The 23,953-nt window shown below is 31.0% G+C and overlaps 1 protein-coding gene across 2 annotated transcripts in view; it reads left to right on the forward strand.

Annotated features, from left to right (window-relative positions):
• The window catches only part of dve (SATB1_N and homeodomain domain-containing protein dve), a 360,655-nt gene extending 345,445 nt beyond the window's left edge, over window positions 1-15,210 (forward strand). For both annotated transcript variants that reach the window (XM_075310609.1, XM_075310610.1), the window contains 2 exons: window positions 11,948-13,815; window positions 14,848-15,210. In XM_075310609.1, the coding sequence (XP_075166724.1) occupies window positions 11,948-13,815; window positions 14,848-15,007 (2,028 nt within the window). In that variant the 3' untranslated portion in view covers window positions 15,008-15,210. The remainder of the gene's footprint in view (window positions 1-11,947; window positions 13,816-14,847) is intronic.
• Window positions 15,211-23,953: the final 8,743 nt, after the last annotated feature.

Here is a 23,953-nt window from a genome sequence, read left to right on the forward strand (position 1 = left end):
TCCTTCTAATTAAAATCTTATAAATTATGCTTTTTGTTTTTGCTTTTGTGAATTGTGTTACTCTGGTTTGGGCTGTTTTTGGGATTTATACAAAAAGTTCATCTTGTCGACGTTAAACCTCTTAAATTAAGCCAAATAACCCAGACCATCGCAAAACAACTACAATCACCATATGTATGTTAGATTGTCTTTTAAACTTTGAGACAATTTTTTGGTTATGGGTGTGGGCTTTGACTTGATTTGTATTTTGTAGCTTAAATTCTATGAAAATTTAATTTGTGGAAATTTTGCAAAGGGAAATCGTTTCAAAGAAATAATATTAAAATATCTAAAAAAATGGAATTTTAACATTTCATTCAGTGGAAGGGATCGTTGTGAGTTCTTTTACAATCTTAATAAATAAGCAATTATATCATTGACTGTATTAGATATACTCTGTGTAATTCTTCAACAAAAAGTCAAAAGACGCAACCGCAAAAAAAAGAAACTTTAAATAATGGAAAAGTCAGTAGTAGATTTTTATTTTTTTCTAAAATCTTCAAAATTTGCAATGATTACAGCGGAGGGATATATGGATAGACTGACGGAAAACCGTTAAATCATCTAAAATTTTTTCAGATTAAAAATTTATATAATTTTTGGAAATTTCTTATCCTATAGAGACGTTTTTAGCTGGGATATTTTTTCAACCTATTTATGTTATATTAAATTTAAAAATATAAATAAAATATAAGTGCAGTGAAACCTCTCAAACCTGTACACTCTGAAAACCGAAAACCTCCCAAACGTGGACAGTTGTCTGGGGATGTTTGCTATATTAACAAATTAAAATTAACCTCTCATAAGTGAACACCTTCCAAATGTGGACAAAATTTAGGCGACCGTCAGTGTCCACCGTTCAGATGTTTCACTGTATATAATTTTTAGAAATTTGTTATCCTATAGTAAAAGGTGTTAATTTTTTTTTTGCTGAAAAATTCCTTAATTTCGCTACATTAAATCGTCAAACAATAAATATTAAAAAAACATTTCTACATTTTCTTCAAATTTTTCTACAAAATTTCAGCACAAAGAGGCCACTAATAAAAATGCAATGTTTATTAAAAAAAGTTCCGATTTAATCCTTTTTAAAATTGCATTGTCCGTGCGTCTGTCTGGAATTCATGTATCTTATATAGAGCACCGCGCTAAGGCCTTAAGCCATTAATTCGAGAATGAGAAAATATATTCATATTTTTATACCCTCCATCATAGGATGGGGGTATATTAACTTTGTCATTCCGTTTGTAACACATCGAAATATTGCTCTAAGACCCCAAAAAGTATATATATTCTGGGCCGTGGTGAAATTCTGAGTCGATCTAAGCATGTCCGTCCGTCCGTCCGTCCGTCTGTTGAAATCACGCTAACTTCCGAACGAAACAAGCTATCGGCTTGAAACTTTACACAAGTAGTTGTTATCGATGTAGGTCGGATGGTATTGAAAATGGGCCATATCGGTTCACTTTTACGTATAGCCCCCATATAAAGGGACCCTCAGATTTGTCTTGTGGAGCTTCTAACAGAAGCATATTTCATCCGATCCGGCTGAAATTTGGTATATAGTGTTAGTATATGGTCTCTAACAACCATGCACAAATTGGTCCATATCGGTCCATAATTATATATAGCCCCCATATAAACCGATCCCCAGATTTGGCTTGCGGAGCCTAAAAGAGAAGCAAATTTCATCCGATCCGGCTGAAATTTGGTACATGGTGTTGGTGTATGGTCTCTAACAACCATACAAAAATTGGTCCACAACGGTCCATAATTATATATAGCCCCCATATAAACCGATCCCCAGATTTGGCTTGCGGAGCCTAAAAGAGAAGCAAATTTCATCCGATCCGGCTGAAATTTGGTACATGGTGTTGATATATGGTCTCTAACAACCATGCAAAAATTGGTCCACATCGGTCAATAATTATATACAGCCCCCATATAAGCCGATCCCCAGATTTGGCTTGCGGAGCCTCAAAGAGAAGCAAATTTCATCCGATCCGCCTGAAATTTGGTACATGATATTGGTATATGGTCTCTAACAACCATGCTAAAATTGGTCCACATCGGTTCATAATTGTATATAGCCCCCATATAAACCGATCATCAGATTTGGCTTGCGAAGTCTCCAAGAGAAGCAAATTTCATCCAATCCGGCTGTAGTTTGGAACATTGTGTTAGTATATGATCTTTAACAACCGTGCCAGTATTGGTCCATATCGGTCCATAATTATATATAGCCCCCATATAAAACATTCTCCAGATTTGACCTCCGGAGCCTCTTGGAGGAGCAAAATTCATCCGATCCGGTTCAAATTAGACACGTGGTGTTAGTATATGGTCGCTAACAACCATACCAAAATTGGTCCAATCACACAAAAATTGGTCCATATCGGTTCATAATCATGGTTGCCACTAGAGCCAAAAATAATCTACCAAAATTTTATTTCTATAGAAAATTTTGTCAAAATTTTATTTCTATAGAAAATTTTGTCAAAATTTTATTTCTAGAGAAAATTTTGTTAAAATTTTATTCGGTTCATAATAAAATTTTCAACATTGTCAAAATTTTATTTCTATAGAAAATTTTGTCAAAAGTTTATTTCTATAGAAAATTTTGTTAAATTTTTTTTTCTGTAGAAATTTTTGTCAAAATTTTCTTTCTATAGAAAATTTTGTCAAAATTTTTATTTCTATAGAAAATTTTGTGAAAATTTTATTTCTATAGAAAATTTTGTTAAAATTGTATTTCTGTAGAAAATTTTGTCAAAATTTTATGTCTACTTTGTTAAACTGAATTATATACGTATTGGATCGATCTTTTTTGATTTAATATATACCACGTATGGACTTACATACAATTTAGAAGATGGTGTTAGGAGGTTTTAAGATACCTTGCCATCGGCAAGCGTTACCGCAACTTAAGTAATTCGATTGTGGATGGCAGTGTTTAGATGAAGTTTCTACGCAATCCATGATGGAGGGTACATAAGCTTCGGCCTGGCCGAACTTACGGCCGTATATACTTGTTTCATAATAATTTTTATAGATCTAGCTACAAAATCTATAATTCCAAATTAAATTTATGTAACAAACTAATTTAATTATGCTGACACATTTTTTTTTTCAATAAACTTAGAGGGGTTTTAGACGATGCAATTGGTTGCGTGCAATTTTTTGTATTCTCTTTTAAAGTTGCTTCTTAAAAACTTCAGCATTTATACGTTGAAATTTTTCATGCAATCGCTTGAAATTTCAAGTTTCAGAAATGTCAAAAAATTGCAAGAGGAACGGAAAACATGAAATTTTTTCTACCCCCTTTGCTTCTCTACCCCGTTTGCCTACAAACAAGAATTGCGTGCAATTATTGCATGCAATTATTGCATCGTCTAAAACCCTTCTTACAATGAAAAAAAATGTGTGTTGATTTGAAAGTTGTTTGGTGACTTAGTACAAATGAGTTAATATTTATAATCAAGTTGAAGAAAAATTTATTAAAGACATAAATAAGAAAATTTTTTATTTCGAAGAAAAAATTTGTGTTAACATAACATTTTTTTTATTTTCTATATATTTTGAAAAAAAAAAAAAATAATAATAATTTTTTGTTTTAAAAATTCCGGCAAAAATTCTTCGATTTTTTTTTCATAAAATATTTTCTACAATATATGTTGTGTGGTATATCATTCGAAAATACTCAATATTATCCAAAACTATTCACAATTCAATGTCAAAATGGAAATTACGTATTGATTTGGAATATAAATCATTTGATATCAGACATTTTGGTGATTTGTGTCATCCTCGTTGGCCATATTTTGCACAATCAATCGTTGTTAGCTTCATTTCATGCATATCGCTAATACCTATTGACAAAGCTTTATGAAGAAAAACACAACGAGAACAAGAAAACAAAACAACGTAAAAGAGTATGGGGAAAATAACATGGACAAACTCAATACAAATCAATGGGTAAAATTCATTGTTAATCCCACAGCCATATTTAATCCCTAAACTAATAACTCTTCACATGCTATGATAAAGGCCAGTCATTATAGATTGAAGAGGTTATGACGTGTTATACCCACACACGGTGAGAAATAATAATGAAAACAATGAGGACTGTGAAAATAAAAATAACAAGATATGTATTTTTCCCAGCAAAAATAAAAATGGTCGTAACAAAAATTCTTATTTAAAAAATAAAAATATATTTTAGATGCCAATTATGATATAACACTGCTTTTAAAATATTTGGTATCATGATATAGAAATGCGTTTGGTAGTCATTCGTTTGTTTTTTTTTTTTTTTTTTTTTTTTTTTGAGGATACATAAAAAATTTTAAATACTAAATTAGAAAAAAATGAATAATATATCAGAGTCCTTAAATTCTCTGCATGTCCATATACTGATTTAAAATGCCAATTAAGAAAATAAAATAAAGAAATGTTTTTATTGGACTCTAAATGGTATTCCTTTAAATTTAAAAATCCATTGGCCTCCTAATTGATCTATATTCGCAAAACAATCGATAACCATTAACTCACTGCTACCAGCTCCATTTTGATATCAATATCTACTATAAGGTTAATATATCAATAATAATAATAGTAACAATAGTAATAATAACAATAATATTGAGTAAACCAATTGACACCTCAAAAACTAAATAGACGCCATAAAAATCACAGTAAACCCTTCACCACCATGCAATCTATGATGGGGTGTTGTATACTATAATGGTATATATTGGAATTTTACCTCCTTTTGGAGCTTTAATAAAATTCTCAAGTGGTTGGGATTCGCTAAGCCATAAAAATAATGTTATTGCCATTAACATTTGGGTATACGGTACAAATGTATACACGTCACAAATTAGCGTGATTTCAAAACATAAAATTTTTAATAAATATTTATATTTTAATATTATAATATAACATAATCATATGTATGATTCCTGAAATGAAGGCCAAACATGAGATTCAATATAAAAAATGTTTATAATGTATAGAAATTCAGAAAAATTTAGACAATTTAAAATATAATTTTCTTTAACGTAAAAATTATATAAAATGCAAATAAAATCAATAAAATAAAATAGTATGAATATTAAACTCATAAAAATAAATAAAAAAATTGGGACAATTTATAACATAATATTTTTGTAATAAAAAGGAAAAAAATAGAAAATTGAGCAATACTAAATCAAAACAAGTATATACAGCACTGAGTTCGGCCGGGCCGAATCTTAAATACCCACCACCATGAACCAAATATTAGGGTTTCCTTTGAAATTTCAGGAGGGCTTGAGGACTTGAGGACACTTCCCGAAGATAAATTTAAAGATTTCACCTATGAGGACTATATCAGATTCTGGATTTATAAGAACCATTTTTGTTTGAGTTTTAGAGGAATCATTAACATCTCTTGTAAGTGTGTAAGAAAATTATAAAATAACGTCTTGATTTGAAATCTTAAATCTGTAGAAGTAAAATCTGAAAATTTTACATTGAGTTTCAAGCAATTTTCATGATCAGTACGCCTTCTACACACTCAAGAAGTGAAGTCGGTCTATGTGGAGGCATTATCAACTGGATCGATAAAAACTTAATCCGATACACGTTTTTGTGAGCCTAAAATACCAGAATATTTACAATTTCAGGCAAATCAGATAAAAACTATGGTTTCTAGAAACCCAAGGAGTTAAATCGGGAGATCGTTCTTATGGGGGCTATACTACCGGTACTCACCGTTTTCGGCACACCTCTTTATGACCCGAAAATACCTCTAGATTTCCAATTTCAGGCAGATAGGATAAAAACTTCGGATTCTAGAAGCCCAAGAAGTAAAGTCGGGAAATCGGACTATATGGGGGCTATACCGAAATATGGACCGATACTCACCATTTTCGGCACACCTCTTTATGGTCCTAAAATACCTCTAGATTTCCAATTTCAGACAAATTGGATAAAAACTACGGTTTCTATAAGCCCAAGACCCCAAATCGGAAGGTCGTTTTATATGGGGACCATACCAAAACATGGACCGATACTCACAATTTTTGGTACACGTATTTGTGGTCCTACAATATCTCTAGATTTCCAATTTCAGATAAATTGAATAAAAACAGCGGTTTCTATAAGGCCAAGAAGTAAAATCGGGAGATCGGTCTATATGGGGGCTATACTAAAATATGGACCGATACTCAACATTTTTGGCACACGTATTTGTGGTCATAAAATACCTCTAGATTTCAAATTTCAGGCAAATTGGATAAAAACTACGATTTCTATAAGCCCAAGACCCCAAATCGGGAGGTCGGTTTATATGGGGACTATATCAAAACCTGGACCGATATAGCCCATCTTCGAACTTGACCTGCCTGCAGACAAAAGACGAGTTTGTGCAAAATTTCAGCACGATTGCTTCATTATTGAAGACTGTAGCGTGATTACAACAGACAGACAGACAGACGGACAGACGGACATCGTTATATCGCCTTAAAATTTCTCCCTGATCAAAAATATATATACTTTATATAGTCGGAAATCGATATTTCGATGTGTTACAAACGAAATGACAAACTTATTATACCCCCGTCACCATTCTATGGTGGTGGGTATAAAAATAAATAAATAAGAAAAATCTAAAGTCGTGCGTGGCCGACTATATTATACCCTGCAGCACTTTGTAGATCCACATTTTCGATACTATATCAAATCCTTCAAATTTGTTATGTGCTATGTATAAAAGTGTATGTTCCCATATACATATATATATATATATATATATATATATATATATATATATATATATATATATATATATATATATATATATATATATATATATATATATATATATATATATATATATATATATATATATATATATATATATATATATATATATATATATAAATCTGACCCGATCTGGACAAAAATTTGTTAGACTTCTACGAAATCGATAGACCTAAAATTTTAGTCTGCTAATGTCCCGGGGTGGATCACAATGTTAGTAAAAATATATGGGAAACATTTAAATCTGAACCAATTTTGAGGCGACTTTGCAATATTGTATTTATGATTTATCGGTCCACAGATGTGTATTAGAATTATAGGAAATTTGGTGTCATTTTTACAAGTTTTCGACTTAGCAGTGGCGATTTTCTAAGGAAAATGTGGGTATTTTGGCCATTTTTCCCCAAATTGGAATATCATATATATGGAAGCTATATATAAATCTCAACCGATTTCAACCTACTTTGATATTCATTGCTATAATGTTAATTGTACTCCTGTGCAAAATTTCCCGTAAATCGAATTACAACTTTGACCTCTATGGTCATATTACGGGAAATCGGGCGAAAGATGTATATGGCAGCTATACCTAAATCTGAACCGATTTCAACCAAAATTAGCACGCACATCAAGAACCTTAATTCTACTCCCTAAGCAAAGTTTCAACTAAATCGTAATAAAACTTTGGTCTCTGTGGTTATATGTGTCTACATCGGGCGAAAGTTATATATGGGAGCTATATCTAAATCTGAACCGATTTCAATAAAATATGACACACTTGGCTACAGTACTACTTGTTTTTTGTGTGAAAAATTTTAATAAAATTGGTGTAAACCTCTGGCTCTTGGAGCCATATAAGTCCATATCGGGCGAAAGATATATATGGGAGCTATATCTAAATCTGAACCGATTTCTTCCAAAATCAATAGCGTTCTTTTCTGACCCAAAACAGCAACTTGTGGTAAATTTGAAGGCGATTGGACTAAAACTGCGATCTTGATTTTGATCACAAAAATGTTTTCACTGACACACGAACGGACAGACGGACATGGCTAGATCGACTCAGGGGCCGGCCCTGAGCAATATTGCCAAAGACACCATGTGTCTATCTCGCCTCCTTTTGGGTGTTGCAAACATATGCACTAACTTATAATACCCTGTTCCACAGTGTGGCACAGACAATTCAAACCATAATAATTTTCTTTAAAGTAAAAACTACATAAAATGTAAATAAATAGGATAAAATAAAAAATAAAGGAATTTAAACTAAAAAATCAAGTAAAAATTATAGATTTTTTATTAAATTATATGTAAACTAACATTCATTAAATTTATAAACATTTACGATTCCTGGAATGAAGACCACACATAAGATTCAACATAAAAATGTATAGAAATTCATAAAAATTGGGAAAATTTAACACATGTTTTTTTTTTTTGTAAGTAGAAACTATTTAAATAAAAATAAAAAGGATAAAACAAAAAATGTCAACTAAAGGTGGGTATTAAGTTCGAGTTTTTTCACTAAAGTGAAAAATAATCAGTAAAAAAAGGCATAAAATTATACATATTTGTTGCAGATTTTATTATAACTTGATGGGGAATAGCCCAAAGCAAGTTTTCACAAAATTTGTATTCCTTAAAAAGTATTATTAAAGAAAAGTAATCGTGAAAAAATGGCAATTTTAGCGGCTAAACCCGAGCTTAATACTCACCTTAAAGTAAAAAACGTAAAAATGAAATTAATGTTTTTTAATTCATTTAATTTAATTAAGTAATTTTAACATACTTCAGTTATTTGGATTTTAACATTGATTATGTTTATTTTATATTTATATAAAATTTACTTAATATTGATTACACTAAATTTAATCACTATAAATTTTACCAGTATTAAAATAAATGATGTTAAATAAGAAAATGATATCAGAATATAAATCAGTAATATAATAATTAAATAGAATAGAAATATTTTATATATGAAATAAGTTTAAATTATATTATGTTGTAGCTAGGAAGGGTCCTGGGTGGCCAAAGCTTTTATTTGTACCGAATATTTACTGCTTTAAATCATTGGGTTTTAAAATACGGACCAAATTGTTTAGAATCTAAGACGCATGAATTTTAAAGTGGATATTTAAATTTTTATTTACCTAGCGCAACTAATGTGAGATGAATTCCAGGCAAATAAAAAAATAACAAAAAAAAAAACAAACAAAGAAATCCAATTGGGAAGATGTATCATTGTGGCTATAGCATCTTAATTTTAATTCCATTTAATTAATTTAACATAACATTATAGTTAATTATTAAACAATGTATAGACCAAAAGAGAAACATATTCTGGCCATATTGAAAACAGTTAAAAATATCTTCATAGCAAAAAATCTGGAATCTCTTCCTAAATCATTGCTTTTAATGTACATCAAAAAAGTTCTATGTAAAAATCCTTTGTTTTTCAAAGCTTCCGCAAAAATATATAAATTTTCTATATTTTACTGTATTGTCAATACATTTCTGCAGGCTTTGAATTTACGATAAAATATTTGCTATTATTATTCAAAATGTATTTTTGTAAAGATTTCTGAAGTAACATCACATGTGAAGAACTAAGTCAATGTAAAATTCATTGCATCTGAGCCAATTTTGCTCCACTTCTGGATCCAAAAAGGAAATGTTCACAGCTTGGTTTGCTGGGGTTTAATTTATATTTTAATTTTGAACTTTAATTTAATGACTTTAATTAGTTTAATATCAATTTTAGTTTTTTATAGTTTTAATATTAATAATAATTTTGTTGGTAGTTTTAATCCAAATATATACATTTATTTTGTTTATATTACATTTAATTGAATTTTTTTCGAGCAATTCAGTTTTTAATTTGAATCTACATTTTTCGAACCCAAATAAAAGATTAGCTTCTTATACATAAACTACGTGTTTCCAACCATACTAAGCCAGTAATTCCCCCACATAATGCTTGGTCATCGTTAGTTTAGATAACCAAAGGTTTAAAGGGATTTTCGCCGCGATTTCAAAAAATTATAGATAAAAAGATTAACGATTCCATTTTATGGCATTGCTGTGATTCCCTACTACTACTTCATATGTTAACGCTTTGCTTTTTCAATATAAATTTCAAATAGGAAATAATTGTAATCACTTATGAAGATAAGACTCTTATCAAGGGTTAGTCGTCTAACAAATACCTGCAACAATGAACAAAAACAAAAATTCGAAATAGACCTACTCATCACCTATCTAAAGCTTTTGGTGATTTCTAATAAAAAATCACTTAAACCCTGTACTGACAATGACAATAAACCCAAGTAGAGACTCATCATTACTGGAATGACTATGGTTGGCTATGGGTAATAAGTATCAAATGCAATTGCCAAGTGATTAAGTTTATGATTACGTGCAGAACCACTTCTATTTTGATTTATAATTAGAGGTGGTATCATTTAATTCTTTGGTATGTTTGAAATTTCAACAGATTTTAAAATTAAAAAAATGCTAACTGTAATTTGCATCGGATATAGTGGAAAAATTCTATTTTATGAAGTTAATGTTTATATCACAAATGTTTTTATTTATTTATTTTTTTTTAATGGAATTTATTAATTTTTAATAAAAAAAATAATTTCTAACCCATGATCTAATATTCAGTTATTTATTTATTTTTATATACAATAGGGTTGTATAAATGACTTGTCATTTTTATGGCGTCATATAATGATAATTGTCTTAGCAAAAATATAGAACAGTTAGTCCATCGTATAAAATATGTAATCAATCATTTTAGCGATTTTGATTTGAAAAGTGATAATAAATAGGATTTAAATATCACAAAACATTTTTTTCACGTACTATCACAAAACTTGCTCATGTGAAATCTACGTTGACAGTTTTTAGTGAATATAAATTATAAAAATTAAAAGCTAAACTTTAGACCTCGGACGAAGATTAAGGACAATCGAACAGTCCCACCTTAGGTTATTCGGAGCAAGTGATTTGACTTGGGATTTAATTTTAAATTGTTCAAGGAATAATTAATTTTAGTTGATTTTAGCCAAGATATGTGATTTTGGCTTTAGTTATGAATTAATTTAAAATGTTGAGGAAAATTGCAAGGTTATATAATTTAAAAATTTTCTAAGAATTTTACTGAGAATTGGTTTTTTTATAATTTTAAAAAAAAAATTTCAAGGAATAATTAATTTTAGTTGATTTTAGCGAAGATATGTTATTTTGAAATAAGTTATGATCTAATTTAAAATTTTGAGAAAATTGCAAGGTTTTATAATTAAAAAAAATTTAAGAAGTTTACTGAGAATATTTTTTTTATAATTTTTACAAAAATTTTTCTAATGTAAAAAAAGCCGTATTTTTTTTTTTTAAATTATAAAAAAAAAATTCTCAGTAAAATTCTTAGAAAAAGTAAAATCAAAAAACCTTTGTAATTTTCGTCAAACTTGTAAAGTGATTCATAACTAAATCCAAAACCACATATCTATGCTAAAATCAACTAAAATTAATTTTCCCTTAGACAAATTTAAAATAAATCCAAAGCCAAATCACTAACCCTGAATAACTTAAGATGAGATTGTCCGGTTGAATATAATTTTCTCTAGAACTCAAAATAAAAAAACTAAACAAAACATACACTTGTTTTTATCAAAGACAATACACATAAGAAGATGGGAAATTGGCTACTGAGCACATCATACCATTTACGTTGTTAGGTCCATACTTTTCGTTTATCGAACCAAACACGTATACGACAAGTATTGACATAGCATTAAAATGCAAATAAAAATAAATTAAGTGCAGGAAACAAATTTCCATAAAGGGGAAAATGTAATTTTTTTGTTGTTGCCTAAAATTTAACAATGTTTCATTAAGAAAATTAAATTTTTCATTTAAAAAAAAAAACGAAAAACAAATAAAAAATTACAAACATGTATGAAACTAACACCGTCAATGCAACATTTGGTGTGACGCATGCCAATTTCCCATCATTGTCTTTGGTTTTTTATATTCTGCACTTATTGTTCCTTCTCGAAAACACATTCATATCATTTTTTCCTTATTCCCGTTTCAGGTAACCCTTTCACAAATTTGCCGCAGTTCATATCAAAATCCCTTTGCTTTTCCCGGCGGTGATATGCCCGAAGAATTACGCCGTAAATTCGACCAATGGTGGTCCAATCAACTATCTCCTCAAGCCTCAATGACACCCAAACTATTACCCTTTATGGGTGCACCCCCAGCGGGAGTGAATAATGAAATGGAACATAATATGGGTACAGCAGCGCTGGCAGCTGCTGCTGCTGCTGCCGCAGCGGCACAAGCAGGTCTTCATGCTGCCTCTTCGGTTAGTGGTGGTAATGTTCCCAGCAGTATTAGTGCATCACGTGAATCCCTTTTGCTCAACGATTCCAATAGTCATCATACGGGTAGCGTTTTGCCCGGTACACCAAGTTCACATCATGCCAATATGATGGTACATCCGGCCATGCATGCCAGTATGCATCATCATGCCAGCTTATCGCATTCTCAATTCTCCAATCAGAAGACACGTATGCGCACAAGTTTTGATCCTGAAATGGAATTGCCACGTCTACAGAAATGGTTTCAGGAAAATCCACATCCATCCCGGCAACAGATTCAGGCATATGTGGTGCAATTGAATGCCTTGGAATCGAGGCGGGGTCGCAAGCCTTTGGATGTGAATAATGTTGTGTATTGGTTCAAAAATGCTAGGGCAGCACAAAAACGAGCTGAAATGCGTGGTGGCTTTGGGGCTATGCAAGCGGCTATGAATGGCTATTTGGGTCAACACAGCCAATTGGGGCAAACTTCGGGTGGCAGTAGTACCGGTAGCATGAGTAGCCAACAGCAAATGATTGGCTCTAGTATGGGAAATCTATCGTTATCCAATGATTTCATGAAAAGTCCTTTGAGTTTGAAATCGGAGGATATTGATACCATGTCGCAACATTCAGATGATTTGGATGATGATCAAAGTCGACCTAATTCCCCCCAACTGCCCCTATCGTTGACCATACATGAACGTCACCAGAGTTCACCCGATGAGGAACACAACAAAGATATACACAACACGGAAAATAGAAATTCCAGTCTAAATGAGAATGAAACCAAAACGGAAAATCTCAATGATTCCCATAATGATCCCTCCCCGGGACGAGGTTATGAGGATAGAGAAAAATACGATTCTGCAAGCAATAGTAAAGAGAAAACCAATAACGGTGAAGGTCATGGATCCAGTGGATCGGGTAATGCCACTGATACCACAGCAGCAGGCAATAATGAGGACGATGAGAATGAGCACCAAAATGACAGTGAAGCCAATAATAACTCTTCCAATTCTTTGAATAACAACAATAATGGCAGCAGCAATAACAACAACACATCATTGGATAATTCCCATAATGTTTCACGGCCCTCATCACCCAAGGCTGACTCGTCCAAAGATGATGATGAAGATCTTGATATGGATGACGATGATGATGACAATGATGTTAGTCATTTAGATGGTTTTCGATCACCCTCACCCGACATGACGAATCCCATGGTGGCTGCCCAACGTAAAGATTTACCCTTTCCCATGGTGCCAAATAATATGTTCTCTCAATCGTTTATGTATATGAGCCATTATATGCCAGGATTTGGTCAAGCCGCTGCAGCTGCCGCTCATCCTCATGCTGCTGCTGCCCATCATGCAGCAGCTGCCGCGGCGGCTGCTGGCATGCAACCTAACCCCTTGATGGCTGGTGGTGGCCTCAATTTATCGAATATTTCCAGTGAGGAGAGGCGTAAGCGTAATCGTACATTTATCGATCCAGTGACAGAGGTGCCAAAATTGGAGCAATGGTTTGCCATGAATACACATCCATCGCATAGCTTGATCTTGAAGTATACAGAGGATTTGAATACAATGCCCTATAGGTGAGTAAAAACAAATATATACGGCCGTAAGTTCGGCCAGGCTGAATCTTATGTACCCTCCACCATGGACTGCATAGAAACTTGTACTAAAGATTGTCATCCACAATCGAATTACTTGGGTTGCGGTAACACTTGCCGATGGCAAGGTATCTTAAAACTTCTTAACACCGACTTCTCAATTGTAAGTTAGTCCAAACGGGGTATATATTACACATAAAGGCCGATTAAATACGTATATAATTCAATTTGACAAAATTTTTTTTGGAAATAAAATTTTGACAAAATTTTCTATAGAAATAACATTTTGACAAAATTTTCTATAGAAATAAAATCGTGAAAAAATTTTGTATTGTAGTAAAATTTTGACAAAATTTTCTATAGAAATCAAATCTTGACAAAATATTGTATTGTTTATTTATTTATTTTTTTAAATAAAATAAATAAAACTGTAACAAAATTTTCTATAAAAATAAAATTTTGGTAGATTTTTTTTGGAAGGTCGGCTATATATATAACTATAGACCGATACGGACCAAGTTTGGCATGGTTGTTAGCGGCAATATACTAGCGCAATGTACCAAATTTCACAACGTACCAAATTTCAACCGGATCGGATGAATTTTGCTCCTCCAAGATCTCCGTAGGTCAAATCTGGGGATCGGTTTAAATCGGGGCTACATAGAATTATTGACCGATATGGACCAATTTTTGCATAGGTGTTAGAGACCATATACCAAATTTCAACCGAATCGGATGAATTTTGCTCTTCCAAGGGGCTCCAAAAAATAGTTTAATTTCGAAAATTTCATGGAATAAGAAATATTAGGGGCTTTTTCCCTATTTATTAATTTTTCTTTCCTCAAGTTATTGAATTTAGTATCGCAAATTTGATGCGATAAAGAATATTAGGAGCTTTTGTTCTTTGTCAAAGGCTTTTTATTTGGTTTCTTTCCGCAACAAAAGTTATTGAATTTATTTTTATTTATTAATTATTTTTTATATAAATATAATTTTCTTTTCTTTAAATTACAGACAAAAGTTCCCCCGTCTGGAAAGTAAAAATGTCCAATTTTGGTTCAAGAATCGTCGCGCTAAATGCAAACGCCTCAAGATGTCATTGTACGATACTAATCAATGTTCCCAACTGAGTGGATTAAATTCATTTGTACATAAATATGAAGAACGTGATTAAAAGTATGGTGATGAATATTTTAATTAATTAATAAAATGGCAATATTGTTTATAAATAAATAAAAAATATACTTTAATAAATTAAAAATTAGAAATACCATATCAATATTTTTTGTAAATTATAAAAAGTAATTTACAAAAAAAAAACAACAAATATAACCAGCCAATTTTTTTTAGAAATAAAAAAATCATAATTCATAATAATTTAAAGTTGTTAAAAAATTCCATGAGAAAAAAATCACACAAAATCTTTTGCAATTTTTAGGTACATAAAACAAAAAAAAATTTAATTCTAGAAAAAAAAACAACAGACAAATAATTTTGCATGCAAATTAAGTTCTATAAAAATAATTTATAAAAAAAATTAAAAAAAGAAAAAAAAAATACTTTCGAGACATGACGCCAAGTAATAAAAATCCCAGTTAAACGTTGCACATATATGATGTTGCACGACATTTATTAGATTTTAGAGTAGTTTAAAATTTCAAATTAAATCAAATAATTAGCAAATAATTCAATTAAGTTACCAAAGATGGCATTTCATTTTTATTTTTATTATAATATAATATATTTTATTATTTTTTTTTTTCTAAAATAAGAAAATTACCAAAAATTGGTAAACTTTCTATATACATATAGAATAATTATAAATGAGTTTTTTTAATTAAGTATTTTTGAGTTTCTTATTAAGAAAACCAAAAAAAAATCCATGCCTTATTTGTTTTAAGTTTTTTTAGGGATGTTGGAAAAAAAATTAGGTTTTTTTCCAAGCAACACAGATTTAAAGAATATAAGAAAAACGTATATCAAAAAACAAATAATTTCCATTTTTTTAATTGGTATTTAATGCCTTAACATATATAATCTTTAGGGTTTTACCTTTTGTTTGAAAATTTGTTTAAATTTTAGTTTATTCCATTGTTTTATTTTTTTTTATATTTTATCAAAAAAACAAAATTGTTTTCTTGTATAAAAAACAAATAATGTAATCATTTTTACATAAAAAAGGGTAACCCCCTAAAATCCCATACATATATGTAGTCCATAGTTATACATACATACAAATATCTATAAATTACAAACAAACAAAAAATTAATAAAACCTTTTAATGCATCGCAATTATCATCGCAGTAAGTAGGGTTTAAGTATTAATTATGATAGTGTTTAATATTATTATCAACATTTATTTCCTCAGCTATCTCTCTCTATATACATAAACTATACAGAAATTTAATAAAAATATCCCTTTAATTACTATGAAATATAAAAAAACACACACACACACACTTTATTACATACCCATAATATGAGCATCAGCATTATATAGGAAAAAAAATGAGAATAAAACATCAAAGAAATTTAAGAATAAAATTAAGTATAATAAATCAATTAATTTTATTAAATCGGATTATAAATATTAAAAATGAATAAACAACAACAATTTATGTGAAAATTAAGTAATTACAACTGGAGTGTTTTATTTCAACTGTAACTGCGGGCGATGGTATTGGGGTGCGTATGAACATTGGAGTTTTGGCTAAAACATCACTTATACGCACCGGGTACTTGTGAATATGAGACAAAGGCTATGGTCACACTAGGCAAATATTTGACCAAAATAAGTGTCAAACATTTTCCCAGAACCATTTTCCTAATATCTGGATACGGGTTTTGGAAAATAATCCTACCATGATGTTATATATCCAATATGAGCTAAAAATGTTTGCTGATTTAGCTGTGGCGACGGATTCGTTTTTGGTTTCTGTCAAATATTTGCCCAGTGTGGCCATAGCAAAAGACTTATCATTTTTAAGCAGCTATACTCCTAAATGGATGTTATGTTACGTAACACATTCAAATGCTTGTCTGCATACATGTTTGGAGTAAGATTTTAAATTATAAAAAAATCAAAATATTTGTTAAATAGAATAATACCATGATTTTTGCACTTGCTATTTATGAATCTAATGATTTTTTTTTTTCAGTTTCAACATTTAAGGTTTTATTGTTGTTTCTGGAACTTCTTGGAGAATATATTATACAATATATATACGATGTTTCTGGACATATTCCATGTGTTCTTGATTTTTTGTTTTTTTTTTATCATAGCAGAATATATTTGCACCGGCGCTGCCTACTAGCATCTATAAATAATTTTGTTATCAAATTCAAATTCGGATCTTCTATTTACATCCAATGAACTAATTGCTACAAATCCAAAAACATTAAAATGTGGTGTTCTGAATTCCATGGTTATCGGCTGAGTTGTAAAAATCAACAAAAAACAAGTAAGGAAAGTCTACAGTCGGGCGGGGCCGACTATATTATACCCTACACAACTTTGTACATCTAAATTTTCTATACCATATCACATTCGTCAAATGTGTTGGGGGTTATATATAAAGGTGTGTCCCAAATACATACATTTAAATATCACTCGATCTGGACAGAATTTGATAGACTTCTACAAAATATATAGACTCAGAATTTAAGTCAGCTAATACACTAGGGTGGAACACAATTTTAGTAAAAAAATATGGGAAACATTAAAATCTGAAGCAATTTTAAGGAAACTCCGCAAAAGTTTATTTATGATTTATCGCTCGATATTTTTGTATTAGAAATAAAGGAAAATTTGAGTCATTTTTACAACTTTTCGACTAAGCAGTGGTATTTTGACCATTTTTGTCGAAATCAGAAAAAATATATATGGGAGATATATCTAAATCTGAACCGATTTCAATCAAATTTTACACACATGACTATACTACCAATTGTACTCCTTGTGCTTCTGGGTCCATATAAGTGCATATCGGGCGAAAGATATATATGGGAGCTATATCTAAATCTGAATCGACTTCAACCAAATTTGGCACGCATAGCTATAATGCTAAATCTACTCCCTGTGTAAAATTTCAACCAAATTGGGCCAAAACTCCGGCTTTAGGACCATATTAGTCCATATCGGGCGAACGATATATATGGGAGCTATATCTAAATCTGAACCGATTTCAATCAAATTTTGCACACTTGACTATACTACTAATTGTACTCCTAGTGCAAAATTTCAACCAAATTCGGCCAAAAATCTGGCTTCTGGGGACATATAAGTCCATATCGGGCGAAAGATATATATGGGAGCTACATCTAAATCCGAACCGATTTCAATCAAATTTTGCACACTTAACTATACGACCAAGTGTTATGTTTGCACAAAATTTCAAGCAAATCGGCATAAAACTCTGGCTGCTGGGTCCATATCAGTGCATATCGGGCGAAAGATATATATGGGAGCTATATCTAAATCTGAACCGATTTCTTCCAAAATCAATAGGGTTCTACTCTGACCCAAATTAGGAACATGTGCCAAATTTGAAGGCGATTGGACTTAAATTGCGACCTAGACTTTGATCACAAAAATGTGTTCACAGACAGACGGACGGACAGACGGACATGGTTATATCGACTCAGGGACCCACCCTGAGCATTATTGCCAAAGACAGAATGGGTGTTACAAACATATGCACTAACTTATAATTCCCTGTTCCACAGTGTGGCGCAGGGTATAAAAAAATCACAAGGGTGAAAATACTTAGAAGCAAACGATTTTTTAATAATTTTTTTGTTGGCTTTAATATAACATACGAGGGCGGTTCGGAAACTTCTTTCAAAAATATTTTTATTTTTCAAAATAAGCTCTTGAAACTACAATACACTTAGTTCAACACTTTTCTAGCAATTCCATCCCTTGATTAAAATAGTTTTCCTCAAGGTCTTCAAAATAGTGGTTTACAACTGTAATTGCATCTTCATTTGAGGTAAAACGCTTTTTTTAGATTTGGGAACAAGTAAAAGTCACTGGGAGCTAAATCACACCCAGAAAAAAAGTGACCCCTTCTTTAAGTTAAAATGAACTCATGGTGAAGAAAGTTGAACTTCGTATAGCTCCAAAGTCATTTTTATTTGTTTGAACGTTGTGATTTTCGTACAAATTAGGTAGAATGCATTCCATATATTATTTAACATTTTCCTATATTTATGTACTACTATACTACAGGGTGAAAAAAATTTAACTAAATTGAATTCATATATGGAATGACTTTATTGAACTTTTTTCATTCATTCGGACAAATCTTACATATTTGTGGTAAACCGTTTACTTCAAAATTAGAACTGCTTACATTCTTTTTTAAATACAACTTATTCAGTTATTTATATAAACATTTTTTTCTTCTATAAAATACATGTTTTATTAATATATTAAATATACTTTTTTAAACCCAACAACATCGACTGGCCTTGAAATATTAGTTTATTATTCCACTATTTCCAATTTCCATGTAATGTTATCAACTGTAAACCGCATTTTTCTTCTTCTTGTACCTTTCACTTTCAATAAGTTGCTGCGTTACGATTTTGTCGTCCTTTTACAATTTCAATACCTACAAATATAAAAAATCATAAACCAATTTTTTCCCAAAAGGTTAGCGTCACTGAATGTTACCTGTTAATTGAAGATTCCAAAATGAAGACGAAGGAAAATTTCCTATATTCTAACGAGTGTGTTTCCTTAAGTTTTGAAAGGATTGAATACTTCTTAGCATGAATGAACTAAAATATTTTTCTATGCCAAGTGTTATTTATATGTATGATAAGCTTTCTATAATAAAGGAAGTTAAAATTATCATTTTATAGGAAATTTTACTAAATTTCAGGAAACTTGGACTTAGTTCGGTTTTTGTTTATTTTTACGAATGCTTTGTTATCGGTGAATAAAATTTTCTTTTTCAGTAGTAAGTTCTTATACCCAAACAGTAGAAAACAGTATTAGTAAAATTTCATGCCTTATTCTAGTTAATTCCTAACTGCTTAGGAATTTTTTTACTGAAACAAGTAAATTTTATTATTTCTCAAAAAAATGTACCTTAATGGAAATAAAATGGCTAAACTAAATTGATGAACATTTTGTCCTTTAGTTTAGAAGACACTTTTTTTCTGGGTGCTAACCCTCTAATATCCAAGACGTTCATTTAATAAAGAAGCTTTTAGTAAAACACATCTTAAGACAACAAAAATGGGCGAAATAAAAAAGAAAACTTATTTGAAACTACTCAAGAGGCTTTGTAGCATATGCTGTATTTTACGATTTAAATTTTTTTGCTTAGTAGTCTTGCTTTTGTGTCGCTAACATTGAAAATTTAATCAGCTGGCAAAAAAAAATGGGGCATTAGAGGGTTAACCTCTATTTTCCGAACTACAAAGATATATAACACTAAATTTTAACACACTGTTCTTATGGATAAACAAATTTATTGGGAGAAATTATTTGGCAACATATGAAATGGTTCAGAAGTTATTGACAATCCAAAATTTTGCGGCAATTTTTATTGCAAAACACACATCAATTGTAACATGTGACCACCTGACCGACTTTCTGAAGTCCTTACCTCTTAAAGAATTTGATAATGTGAAATTGTTTTTCTTTTTTATAGAATTAAATTTAGATGTATACAAACATTTTATAAATTTTACTTTGGGGATTTCTTATGGGGGAAAATATTTCACTTGGGATATAATTTCGAAATTTTGGTGATCTCTCTCGAAAAAAATCTGGCAACCGTGATTCTGACTCTTTCAGAGAGAATAAAAACACAAGAGGACGAAAAATTCTCTTCTACAAAAACAACAAATGTCAACCGTTTAGATGTTGCACAATGCATGCAGCTTTGGTAGTACCGACGTTGCGGTCGAAGCGCTGTTTTGATAAATTGTTTATAAAGGCATCGGCATTTATAAATTCAAATTGTCTGCCAAAAAATTTAATGGAATGAAAACATTTATAAAAAAGAACATTTGTTACTACAAAGTAGGTTGTAAAGCCTATTTCCCTTACGTTTCGTAAAGCCGGCAGAAAACTGACGCCGATGCAAACTGTATGATATTTGAGAGAAGCACCGACAAAAACTGTATGATATTAGAGAAATGTTGCTCATGACTGCCACCTACTGACGCAGTTTCGCTTCACAGTTTCGTTCTCTTGTGTTTTTATTCTCTCTGACTCTTTTTCATGTGCTGTCAAAGTCCTTTCAAACTTGTTAATTTCAACTTAAATTTTCCAAATTCAAACTGACTACAAGTAGAAATTATAACACCTTTCAAGCAAAAATAGTCTCTTAAAAAGTGTTGGAATATATCTCCCATTTTTGAACGATTTTCAGTTTTGTAGAATTTTTATGAATTATTAGTGTCAAATTGATCTTATTCAAACATATTTTTTTTCCCGGTAAAGGTACAAAACGATTTCATTGATAAGTTGCTTGATTTTTGGACAAGCAAAAAAAAAACAACAATACACCAGAAAAATGCGTCTTCTAAACGAAACAAAATTTGCTTTTAAATTTTAAGGACAAAAACTTTTTGGCATCACAATATTTTTTCAGTGTAAATAAGTTAGCAATTTATTTATTTTATTTAATATGCTTCCTCAAATCATTTCTTAGCTTGTTCTATATTCTGCAATATATCTCATGCTTTCTTAGAAGTTATTTTTTTATAAATGGAAGTAAATGTAATAAAAGTCTTACATAGTATATCCAAATACTTCTTTTCATAAAAAACAGACTAAATAAATAATATATCTATACAATATTTGCCCTGCTTATACATTGCTAAAGTGTGTGTATATATACAAATCTAAATCCCACCCACCGCCAATACATACAAAGCAATCTAAGCACTTTGGGGTGTATATAAATTCTACTACTCACACTCACATAAAACCCTATCCAAAGTTTGAAAGCTAACCTACCAGAAGGCGTGTTTAGCGAAAGAACACTCCACCTCCCTACGAAAAATGGCAAGAGTCATAGCAATAAAGCAACAACAACAACATGTATACAACAAAGTTATTCGGTTATTCTGCAAAACCCAGCTAAACAATCTCATACCAAAACATGAGATATAAACAAACAGTTAGTGTGCGTGTGTATGTATAGTTCTTCTTTATAGCCCTCCTTTTGTTAACTTCATCAGTACTCGTATATAAAATGGTATATGATAAGAGGAAGTGTACTAGTTAATATGAAGCAAGCTTTTAATCAATATTTATAGCAACCTGGTAAGAGTCGTTAGGTCCATAATAATTATCCCAAAAAAAACTAGAATAATAAAAATGTTGGTACTATAAATATGGGCGCCTAAATGAAGTGAACGACCCCAAAAATTATATGCAAGCAACAGCACCAATTTTTTATGTTTTTGGGGTGTAACTTCATTTTATTTTTGGGACCGTTTGCATTTTTAAAATAAATCCCAATATATCAAACGAAAATAAACCCCAAATTTCCTTTTTGGGATTGTACTTCGCGTTCTGGGATTTGACAATGGTGGCAACTAAACACACTTTTGTTGTTCTGAAAAGCATTGCATCGCACCAGATTTTGTTACGTGGCTTGGAATTTAAGACTTTATCCTATGGACAGAGTCGATTCCAAAGAGATTCGTACTCAGTAACACATTTTTATACCTTCCACCATAGGATGGGGGGTATATTAACTTTGTCATTCCGTTTGACACACATCGAAATATTGCTCTAAGACCCCATAAAGTATATATATTCTGGGTCGTGGTGAAATTCTGAGTCGATCTAAGCATGTCCGTCCGTCTGTTGAAATCACGCTAACTTCCGAACGATACAAGCTATCGACTTGAAACTTGGCACAAGTAGTTGTTCTTGATGTAGGTCGGATGGTATTGCAAATGAGCCATGTCGGACCACTTTTACATACGAGTATAGCCCCCATATAAACCGACGCTCAGATTTGGCTTGCAGAGCCTCTTGGGGGAGCAAAATTCATCCGATCCGGTTGAAATTTGGTACACGGTGTTAGTATATGGTATTTAACAACCACGCAAAAATTGGTCCACATCGGTCCATAATTATATACATATATATAGCCCCCATATAAATCGATCCCCCAATTTTCAAATTCAGCCGATCCGGGTGAAATTTGGTACGTGGTGTTAGTATATGGTCATTAACAACCATGCACAAATTGGTCCATACCGGTCTTAATTATATGTAACCCCCATTTAAACCGATCCCCAGATTTGACCTCCGGAGCTCTTGGTGGAGCAAAATTCATCCGATCCGGTTGAAATTTGGTACGTGGTTAAATTTGGTGTATTGCGCTAATATATGGCCGCTAACAACCATGCCAAAATTGGTCCGTATCGGTCTATTGTTATATATACCCGATCCTCAAAAATAATCTACCAAAATTTTGTTTCTATAGACAATTTTGTCAAAATTTTATTTCTATCGAAAATTTTGTCAAAATTTTATTACTATAGCAAATGTTGTAAATATTTTATTACTATAAAAATTTTAGTCAACATTTTATTTCTATAGAAAATTTTGTCAAAATTTTATTTCTATAGATTTTTTTTTTCAAAATTTAATTACTATACAAAATTTTGTCCAGATTTCATTTCTATAGAAAATTTTGTCAAAACTTTATTTCTATAGAAAATTTTGTCAAACTGAATTAAAAACGTATTTAATCGGTATTTTTTGAGTTCTATGGAAATTTTTGTCAAAAATTTATTTCTATAGAAAATTTTGTCTAACTGAATTATATACGCATTTAATCGGCCTTTTTTGTTTAATATATACCCCGTATGGACTATCTTACAATTGAGAAGACGGTGTTAAGAAGTTTTAAGATACCTTGCCATCAGCAACTGTTACCGCAACCCAATTAATTCGATTGTGGATGACAGTCTTTAGTACAAATTTCTATGCAATCCATGGTGGAGGGTACATAAGATTCGGCCTGTCCGAACTTACGGCCGTATATACTTGTTATTTTTTTCTTAAAACTTTATATTTTTCTATAACTTCGTTTTCACAACGGCCTTTTAAATGAAAACAGAAAATGAGCCTTA

The sequence above is a fragment of the Haematobia irritans genome, chromosome 5, assembly GCF_050003625.1.
Source record: "Haematobia irritans isolate KBUSLIRL chromosome 5, ASM5000362v1, whole genome shotgun sequence".
NCBI lineage: Eukaryota > Metazoa > Arthropoda > Insecta > Diptera > Muscidae > Haematobia > Haematobia irritans.